The following is a 9758-nucleotide window of genomic DNA, read 5'->3' on the forward strand; positions in this document are numbered from 1 at the left end:
TATTCATTTAATCCTGCCGTGCCCGTCCTTTCTATCATAGATGCGTTCATTCATTTCTCATTCAATACTAATCATGGACCAAATCCTGACTGACGTTTGGCAAGAGTTGGGGTTTAATTGCAGGTTAAACACAAGAATAAAGAAGCATTTGGGGATCTGAAAGAAATAAAGTCTGTGTTATCATTGGTTGTCCAGGTGTTGTGCAGCAATCTGGCCCAGGAACGACAGGGATGCCGAATGAGACTGTAATATCAGGTTCATTTTCTCATTTATTCCGTATTATAATTTCTAGACATTCTTTCTCATTCTCTCAACATCAATTATAAAACACATTAGTTTCAAATTGTTTTTTTTTTTAATGGCACAAAATATCACGTCGTCATTTGTGGGTGTCCATAGCGATGTCTCGCCAGCTCAGACGTCGGCAGTAAACAACTCCATGAATTTCTTCCTGAGTGAAGATACCGTGTACTTGGATTGCTCCTTGCTCTGGGCTGGACCGGAGGCCTGTCCCCTCATCGACTCCCACTTCACCTGGAAGTCAATGATCATCTGGATGATCGGTGCGGCGGGGAAGTCCATGCAGATGATCCCGAAACGCTGGTTCAGGTCGGCCTTGGCTCTCAGGTAGTTGTAGAGCTGAGCGTTGATGCGCTGGGCGACGGCCCTGGGGAAGGCAAACACGCCGGCGCCGCTGGTGAAAGTGAGAAAGACCCGGGCTTTGTTTCCCGCGGGTGCGGCCTCCAGGTGCTCGCGGACGCTCTGCCACTTCTCCTCCACGTGCAAAAGTGTAGGAACCTGCACGGGGACAACAGCGACATCACTTCCTGTCGCCGGACGCGGACACAACAGGGTGGGGATAAAACGACGTCGTACTTCCTCTTACCCTCCAGTCGTCGGCGATGTCCAGGGAGCCGTAACGCATCCCTAGGTCAGGCCCGGAGAAGTCTTGCAGGATGATGAGTTTCCCCCGGGCCTGGCCCATGGTGGGCACCAGCCGGCTGTGCCACAGGAGGTCCCACAGGCCGTAGCGGTGGAGGTAGTCGACCACGGCGCGGTAGATTTCGTAGGTCTCGCTGAACTCCTCCTTTACACGCATCAGTACGGCCTCACTGGGATACCTGCGCAGGTAGTCCGCCACGCCCTCCAGCACGTGGCCGAAGTGAGCCCGCTGGTAGGACACCCCGTGGTGGATGGTCAGGTTCCCGCTGACGTGGCGGACGCGTATGTCGAGGAAGCGGATGCCGGCGTGGAGCTGCGAGTCCAGCCTCCAGCTTTGGCATTCGGCGTAGACGCCGCCGTACAGCGCCATGGTGTTGTGGGTCCCGGGGATGGTGACCTCAGACAGCGGCTGATCATCGGGGATGATCGCCATCCAGGAAGGGCTGAGGAACTCCGGGTCGGGCGTGTCGTCATAGTCGGGTCCCTGAATGGCGCCGTAAGTCAAACCAGTGACTCTAAAAGACAAACGGCGAGATGTGGAGCTCTGGGGACGCCCCAAGGTCACATCGGAGGTTGAAAAAAATCAAACAAAGCTGAACATAAAGTGCATCTGGTGAATTCATCACCTAGTTTTGGTTTAATAGCAACACACAGGTGACAGGGATTACATGTTACACAGTGATAACAACAAAAATACACATGATGTAGTTACCCCGGTACGCTCTAGATATTTCTAATATACTCACCCTACAAGAACCAAGAGCTCAATAAATACGCTGCACATTTTTCCTTGTGTCAGTTCTGTGACAAGAACATAGAAACAAATCTCACATTATCAGTTACAGACCTGTATAACAATATAAAAAACAGGAAATAAACTTGCCGGTGTCCTTAATAGATTAAATCTATTCATCCAGCTGGACCTGCTGATGATGTTGGGCAGAGGAGAAACTTGTTCTAGATGACTGAATTATAATTATTATTAAAGAGATTATCGTGGCAAATCCTGCTTGCAGGGCGGGCTGCAGCAGGCTGGACACCGTCTTAGCGCCGACCCTCGGACTCCGGTTCTAATAGAATCCCTCGATAAAACTACCGACGTGCCGGGCCAGGGGTGGATTCAAATGTCCGTTTCTGGACTCTACGTTTAGCCGTTTGCGGCGGAGGGACACATTGTAACATTTTCAGTGTTAGAAGAAACTAAGTGAGCCAGCCCGAGAATGTGCACCTGCAGCCGTGAATTAAAAAAAAAAAAAAAACAGGAATTCCTCTCCCTCATAGAAAACAAACAGCAGTGAGGTCGCCCTCAGCTGCCCCCCACAATTCCCCCCAAATCAGGGCTATTACAGTTTCAAAGGCAGGCTTAACCTTTCTAATCCCAAAACTGAGCGCTTCCACCCGCTGCAGCTGTGTCAGACCTGCTGATGTAGTCAAGCGCGGCCCTCGTCCTCGTACCTGAGGCCAGGTGCTCGCCCTCGGGTCCGGTCCGGGTTCCTGGGGATGACGGACGATGAGCGTGGGGAACAGAAAGAGAGGGAGGGACAGAGAAGTGGAAGGGTGAGAGACAAAATGACAGAGTCAGTGATTCGACCGGGGATGTTATTGTGGGAAATACCATAGAGGAGCAGCTGGAGCGGCAGTGGAGGGGCTTGTGTGAATGTACGCATGTGTGTGTGTGTGTGTGTGTGTGTGTGTAGTTGGAAGGGGGTCAGATATTCACACACTCATCTGATCATTGTCTGCCACCTTGTGTGGTTTAAAATTGAATTGAATTTTCACATTTAGAATCAAGACACAGTGATTGTGTAAATTCAGTGTTTTGAATTTGAATGGTGTGAAACGGTGAATAACAGGAATTTAATACTCCACGTTATCTGCAGATACTTTTGCGTGTGTCAAGCAGTCATGAGCAGAATTTAGATTTCAGAAAAAAATGGACTCAAAAGTGGGATGATTTTCCCCGGAGTGTCTGACGGAGCAGGGATCAGTCATCTTGGTGCAGCTGGTCGTTCTGAAGGACACAGGGGCGCTGGAGGGGGGCCCCAAGGGTGAGAAGTCAGGGAAAGTGTGTGTGTTTGCATACATGCATGGAAATCTCTTTTTTTGTCCCCTATCATAAATGGGAAGTCATGTTATACAACAGGCCAGATAGTGTTTGACCAGCTGTTAATACAGCTGTTGTACCCAGAACTCACAGAACCCCTTGGAAAATACAAAATATCAGATAAAAGCACCATATATCCGACTGATCAAATCATCAAAAATGTATGATTTTTTTAAGGTCTGAAGAAGATCACTGCAAAAAATAAATAAATTTTGATTTGATATAGAACATTGAGCCTCCTCCATATTCTGAGTATTTGGGACCCTCTGCTCCACGGGCTCCTGAAGATATGATATGTAAAAGGACAAGACAGTGACCTGGCTAAAGATACAGGTAAATAAAACAAATAAAATAAACTCTGAAGTGTAAAAGCATAATCTATAAAAAAAAAAAATAAAAAAAAAAACTCTCCATATTTTCAAATACACAGGAACTAATCATGAGCAAAGTGTCAATGTGAAGGATCTTTCCGTTGGCGAAAGCTAAAAGAATGCCTCGATGCAGCGGCCCTGAGCTTCCCTATCCGGGCCGCGTGAGGCCAATCAGAATATGAACAAAAAATATTTTATTCCAACAATGTTGTGCAAGTGTGTTGCTTTTCTGTTATCGTTGGTTTCGGCCCTCCAACGGCGTTTTGGATTTTTCATAGGAATTGCCAAGCCCTGATGACAAAATATGGAGCCCCGGTTTTTGTGTGCAAAGTAGGAGAAATAATTGTGATGATCCGATTTCTGATTCAGTATTATGGGATGCCTGCCAGCGGCGTGTATGTTTACTGCAAAGCCAAGAGGTTGGAGTGTGCTGCAGTGACTCAGAAAACACACCCTCGCTTGACATCCAATTAGGACAAGGAAGGAGTGAATCACTTCTTGCGGCTCCTGTATTTAAATGCTTAGAAGGGGCCATCCACACTTCCAAAAGAGAAATTTGTATCTGGTGAGTAAAGATCAGCCTCCTCCTCTTCAGTTATAAGGCAGTGTGGTGTGTTCAAATCCTCTCTGGTGGCTGAAACCTTGGGGTTGTTGATAGATGAACTGCTAAGAGCTGACACTTAAAAGCGGTTACTGGTTTCTACTCTTGCCTTTGGCACCAAACCTGTTTTAAATATTATGTGAGAGTCTTTGCTTTTTTCCCCCAAACATTAAAATCTAAACCAGTATATGAAGTTCTGTTCCGACGTTCCTGTTGGTGTATCAGCAGGATGGAACGGCAACTTAACCCATGGTGCCGATGTCACTCCAACACAGTGGGAGTGATATTAAAAGCTCAATTATCTCACTTTTATATTTCAAAATGTGTTGTTTTGAGCTATGGAAGCATGTAGGTCAAATCAAAATGCATTAACAGAAGTTCCGTTTCATTGATCAGAATGTGGCAGCATATATTGACTCAGAACTAAAACGAGTGGTAAGTAATCCAAACTGCATTTTCATTATTCTGTCTTTCAGACTGCTCATTCAGTGGCGTAATTCAAATTAAAAAACAAAATACATCGGGGATGTAATTTTCAAAACGCTAATCTTTATCACATTTTAATTCGAAATGTCAAATTTTGAAACGAAAATGTACGGTCAGAAATGCTTTTTCATTTTAAGACTAAGGCAGCAAGGAAGGTGGATATACTGTGTGTCCAGGAAACCCGGTGGAAAGGTAGTAAGGCTAGAAGCTTAGGAGCAGGTTTTAAGTTGTACTATCATGGTACTGCAGGAAGCGAAATAGAGCAGGAGTTATCTTGAAGGAGGAGTTTGTTAGGAACGTTCTAGAGGTGAAAAGAATGTCAGATAGATTTATGAGTCTGAAACTGGTAATCAAAGGTGTGGTGCTCAATGTTGTTAGTGGCGGGTGGGATGTGAGTTTGAGGAGAAGGAGAAGTTCTGGAATGAGTTAGATGAAGTGATGCAGAATATCCTCAGAGATGAGAGAGTGGTACTTGGTGTGGACTTCGATGGACATGTTGGTGCAGGCGATAGAGGGGAGGACGAAGAGATGGGCAGATTTGGTATCCAGGATAGGAACACAGATGGACAGATGGTGGGAGATTTTACAAAAAGGATGGAAATGGCTGTAGTGGACACCTTTTTCCAGAAAAGACAGGAACATAGGGTAACTTATAAGAGCGGAGGAAGGAGCACGCAGGTAGACTACATCTTGTATAGACGAGGTAACCTGAAAGAGATCAGGGACTGCAAAGTCGTTGCAGGTGAGAGCAGAGGTGTTGGTTTGAGAGAGGACGATACAGAGAATAGGGTCAGATGGAGAAGGTTGATTCGCTGTGGCGACCCCTGAAGGGAAAAGCCCAAAGGAAGAAGAAGAAGAAGAATATGGCAGTATATTTTGACTCATAATTAAAACCAGGAATAGGTCATCCAAACTGCATTTTCATCTTCTGTCCCACCACGGGGAGCAGATAGGGGTTCAGTGTCTTCCTCGACAACACGCCGGAAAGAGCCGGGGAGCGAATCAGGAATGTTGGGTTTTAAGGACGATCGCTTCAACCCCCTGCGCCGCGACGCCCCAGCTGGCCTCTTCTCCGTCCTTCAGCAGCTCGATGCGGTAGTGCCTGGGAGGGGACGCCCGGCCATCGGCATCCATTTGGTGAACAAATCTGTTTTTGGTTTAAAAGCAACACACAAAGAGTTTGAATTACGTGTGGCGATAGCTTATACAAATATTGAAATACTCACACCGAAACAGTCATTTTGAACTGTAACAAGGAGCTTAACAGGTACAGTATCTGAACTGCCCCAATTGTTCTGACATAAGCAGTTTACAAGGTCATAATCCCACCTACTGAGATTTTACAATGTCTTTCAAGCTTTGCCAGAGTCAGTGAGTTTATGAAGTCGGAAAGATATGAGATGGGATAGGATATTTTATTAACCCCCAATTGAGGAAATTGGAAAAAGATTAAAAGGGCCTTTTTCTTGATGCCCCTTGGCTGGGAGAGTTGATTACCATCTTATTTTGCTCAAAGGTATTTCCGTATGAAACACCCCAGAGGCAAACTCTATCTAACCTAAAGGCTGTACAACCCGGTGGCGTACTAAGATCGGGAGAGACACGGTGCCTGTTTGAGAAAAGAGCAGATCTCCGCCCTTTGCTAAACGAAACCGGAGAGACAGAAACACGTGTACCTGGTGTTTCCATCAAAGTACGAGGTGACACGGCCCGCAGCTGGAATAAGCGGGCGAGTTTAGCCTGGAGTTAAATTTAAATGGAAATGCAGGAGAAATGAGCTCCGTCTGCTTCGCACAGGTATTTTATCATCCTTTCCTTGAACTCACTTTTCCTGTGCTTTGTTTCCTCCCCCCAGACCGACCTCGCCAAAGAGACACTGCTGCCATGGTGGACACCACATAGATCAAGGAAACTGCAGAGCTGGCCTTACGCTACATGGAGAAAGTGTCCTCCTTTGCCTCCTCCTTCAATCCCATCTTTGGCGTTGTCTCCTCTGTGATCAGTGTGGCCCGCAAGGGCTTGACCGCTGAGGAGGGTCACGCCCTGGACAAGGATTTCCAGCTTATCAGCACTCAACTGGAGAACATCTCCCAGAAGAACCGTGAGTGCCTGAGGCAGATCCACATCCAAGAGGTGAACGAGACCTACGGCAAACACGAGGAGTGCATCAAGCACCAGTACGGTGCCTTCAACAACATGATGATGCAGGTGAAGGAGGATCCGGACAACTCCAAGAACCACATGGAGACCTTTACGAATATCTACGAGAAGGACGGGGCAGAGGAGAGCCTAAATGTGTACTACTGCGGTGTGATGGACACTGGCACAGTGTTCGGAAGATCGCCGCTCAAGGTGTACCTTGAAAACTGCAACTACGACTTTGAGATCATGGAGCACCACTGCTCCAAAGTTGCTCACCTGTTCCACATGGGCCTCATCGCGCTCATGGCGTACACGGCGGTCACCGAGGACGACGAGGATGAGGTGCGGGAGACGTGGGGCAAGAAGGTGGAAGACATCCAGATCAAGATGCAGGAGGTGCTCAGTCAGTGCAAAGACAAAGACGCCCTTTGACCTGGTCGGAGTTGATGTCCTCCAAGCTTGCTGGCTACAACACAGGGAACAGCACTGCAATGTGACCACTGGGCTCAGACAAATCATGTTATTGTTGAATTATAAATGTATAAAGCATGACTTATGACATTTTCCTCTGTATGACACTTTAACAACACTATCCCACCGCAAGTTTGACAATAAAAAAAAAATTGCATTGAAAAAATATATCGTAGTGTCCGAGTTGATGTCTTCTACAATTACGAGTGGCTGGTAAACAAACCTTTCTTTTATTAGCAGAGTTACGTCAAAAAACCGACAACGAAAGCTGCTCAAAATCCTGTTACCTTTGCTCCTCTCGAACACTCTTGTGTGTGCAAACCCAGTCCCCTCACGCTCTCGTTCAAAACACATTCACAGCTAATAGGAAATAACAGAACTCTCAACAGAACTGCAAGGTTTCTACATAATATGTAGGGCGACTGAACTGCAAAAACTGAAAAAAAAAGAAAAAGGCAGGGTTCACCTTGGACCGGTCGCCAGCCAATCACAGGGACGCAAATACAAACATACAACCATTCATTCTTCCATTCACACATCAAGAGCTATTCACACGTGGTCTGCAAGGGTAGCAGAGGAACACACACATGCAAACAGATAAACCTCCTCTGGATTGAAAGTGAAGGCCAACACGGGGCCTCAGGGTCTGCGGTCGGTCAAGAGGTTGGACGGACGCTAGAACCGGCAGACGGTTTCCAGTCCGGTTTCAAATCCGCAGTTTCTATATCCAACACGGCTATGAGCAATACGAGCGGCAGCCGAAAGCACCAAACCCGTTTTAAATTCTATTGAAACGTAAACCCGAAAATCAAGTTCTATTGCAATTTCCCACCTCGTCGGTCAGCGAAATGGAATGGACACTTGAATCGGGGCACCAATTTCACTCTAACATGGAGAAACTCTATTTTCATATTTCAAAATGTGTCATTTTGAACTGTAACATGGCGCTTAACAGGACATTATGGTCTGTTATAAGCTGTTTACAAGGTCATCTGTACAGCTCCCTAGAGTTTACAATGTCATTCAAGTTTGGCCAGAGTCAGTTAGGTCATAAAGTCGGAGAGATTTGAGATGGATTGATATTTTATTGACCCCCAATTGAGGAAATTGGAAAAAGTTTAATTGCCCTTTTTCTTGATGCCCCTCGGCTGGGAGAATCGATAACCATCTAAGTGAGCTCAAAGGTGTTTTTGTTAGAAACCCCCCCCAGAGGAAGACTGCTTGTGTTTAAAACCTGCCGGGGTACAAAGTTTGGGAGAGACTCTAACATTGACCGAACGCTCTCAAAGCAGGCCACGGTGCCTGTTTGATGCCACACTTATTTTCAAATAAAACTTTTTCAAACAATCAATGATGTCCCCTGTGAGCCTGAGTACAGGATAAGCAGTAGAAGGAGGATGGATGGAGGGCCGTGTCAATACAGTCCCTGTCCCTGGATCATTTGGAACCAGTCTGCAAAGAAAAATTATAGTTCTTTTCATTAGACCCTCAGGATCTTATTTTGAAAAACAAGTATTCCTGCATTTAATTCTGTCGCGCCATTTCACACATCAGCTACCACAAGCCAGCCTTGAAAAAAAACAGCCAGAAACCAGATTCGCTGGAGAGCTTTTTCGGGAGCAAAGATGGAGCTGGCTAAAGCATGGCAGACTGACGGCAAAAAAAGAAAGCTTCATTTAAGAGAGAAAATACCAACATTCTTGAGTTACAGGTTCATTGCAACAAGTGATAAACAAGCTCCGCTATGCATTATTCGTGGTGAACAGCGAGCTAATGAATGGTGAATTGACATTGTAGTGCAAAATTATTGCAATTTCCAAATTAAAAGTTTAATCGTTGTATTCAGATTAAATATTGACTTTTTTTTTTTTTATTATTTGAACCTCTAACCAGTCTCCAGAAACATGCATAAAACTGGTTCCTGGTACAAAAAATGTTGAAGACTGCTGTGTTCATGCATAATATTCCTCTTGTTAATGTAATATTCCTCTGGTTTAATTTGAATAATTTGATTGTGAAAGAAGAGTGAGAGCAAATGTTGCCTTTCTCTCCTGGATAATCCCAAATATAAAAACCACTGTGAAAAAATACAATAAACTAACTAACAACGCAGTATTTGAACCTCCTTATCTGTCGAATACAAAACTGAACTGAGTTGGTAGAGAAAAGGGACTATGACTCACGAGTTTTTGAACGATTCGTTCCGGACTCGCACATCTGTGATCCGGTCCGTTGGTTGCACTTGTTCAAGCCGCCTGAAACGCACCGATGACGCCGTGGAGCTTCCTCAGCGGTGCCGTGGAGTTTGTCCGAGGCGGGATGTAAAAAGCGGCTGAAAACACGGCAGTGAGTTTCGATTTTATGAAGCAGCGATGGTTTTTCAGCAGCAAAAGCCCCACGTCTGGCGAACAGTGTTTGCTTACAGTTTGTACGTCTCCATACAACCATTAGTGTCCGTTTTTGCGGCCTCCGCCACGGGACCGGACTTTATTGTCCCGGTGTGATCCAAGAAAAACATCAGAGCTGTCAGGAACTGTTTAAGCAATGAGTGGTTTATCAGAGGTCAAGAAATACACTTACGAGAATTCCCGGGCCGAAATGAATGTCACCCCGAGGGGATCGTTCGCCCTCTCTTGACGTC

General features: G+C 45.9%; 2 protein-coding genes across 8 annotated transcripts; one reads left to right on the plus strand and one right to left on the minus strand.

The window, feature by feature from the left end:
• Positions 1-251: 251 nt before the first annotated feature.
• LOC147216131 (uncharacterized) lies at positions 252-9328 on the minus strand. 6 transcript variants are annotated; one of them, XM_086178228.1, is made up of 6 exons: positions 9301-9328; positions 6923-7112; positions 2398-2436; positions 1689-1743; positions 887-1484; positions 252-798 (listed from the first exon to the last, which is right to left on the minus strand). In XM_086178228.1, the coding sequence occupies exons 4-6, from the start codon at positions 1724-1726 to the stop codon at positions 415-417; spliced, it is 1020 nt and encodes a 339-aa protein (XP_086034354.1). In that variant the 5' UTR covers positions 1727-1743; positions 2398-2436; positions 6923-7112; positions 9301-9328; the 3' UTR covers positions 252-414. The 6 variants fall into 6 exon arrangements, with proteins under 6 accessions (XP_086034354.1, XP_086034357.1, XP_086034355.1 ...); XM_086178231.1 differs by lacking the exon at positions 9301-9328 and having other exon boundaries at positions 2361-2436; positions 6923-6965; XM_086178229.1 differs by lacking the exons at positions 6923-7112; positions 9301-9328 and adding an exon at positions 5213-5221 and having other exon boundaries at positions 887-1457.
• On the plus strand, positions 3191-7078 carry LOC147216132 (protein rapunzel-like). 2 transcript variants are annotated; one of them, XM_086178232.1, is made up of 3 exons: positions 3191-3379; positions 5454-5641; positions 6360-7078. In XM_086178232.1, exon 3 carries the CDS (start codon positions 6440-6442, stop codon positions 7076-7078), a length of 639 nt encoding a protein of 212 aa, XP_086034358.1. In that variant the 5' UTR covers positions 3191-3379; positions 5454-5641; positions 6360-6439. The 2 variants fall into 2 exon arrangements, with proteins under 2 accessions (XP_086034358.1, XP_086034359.1); XM_086178233.1 differs by lacking the exon at positions 3191-3379 and adding an exon at positions 4410-4453.
• Positions 9329-9758: the final 430 nt, after the last annotated feature.

The sequence above is a fragment of the Fistularia commersonii genome, chromosome 30, assembly GCF_037954325.1.
Source record: "Fistularia commersonii isolate RoL2024-O1a breed Wild chromosome 30, RoL_Fcom_v1.0, whole genome shotgun sequence".
Classification (NCBI taxonomy): domain Eukaryota; kingdom Metazoa; phylum Chordata; class Actinopteri; order Syngnathiformes; family Fistulariidae; genus Fistularia; species Fistularia commersonii.

Coding starts and splice junctions, on each gene's coding strand:
- LOC147216131 (XM_086178226.1), bottom strand. CDS start 2,560: ATGGTATTTCCCACAATAACATCCCCGGTCGAATCACTGACTCTGTCA. Junction 1,744..2,397: donor GGGCGAGCACCTGGCCTCAG/GTACGAGGACGA, acceptor TTCTTGTCACAG/AACTGACACAAGGAAAAATG. Junction 799..886: donor ACATCGCCGACGACTGGAGG/GTAAGAGGAAGT, acceptor GTCCCCGTGCAG/GTTCCTACACTTTTGCACGT.
- LOC147216132 (XM_086178232.1), top strand. CDS start 6,440: ATGGAGAAAGTGTCCTCCTTTGCCTCCTCCTTCAATCCCATCTTTGGC.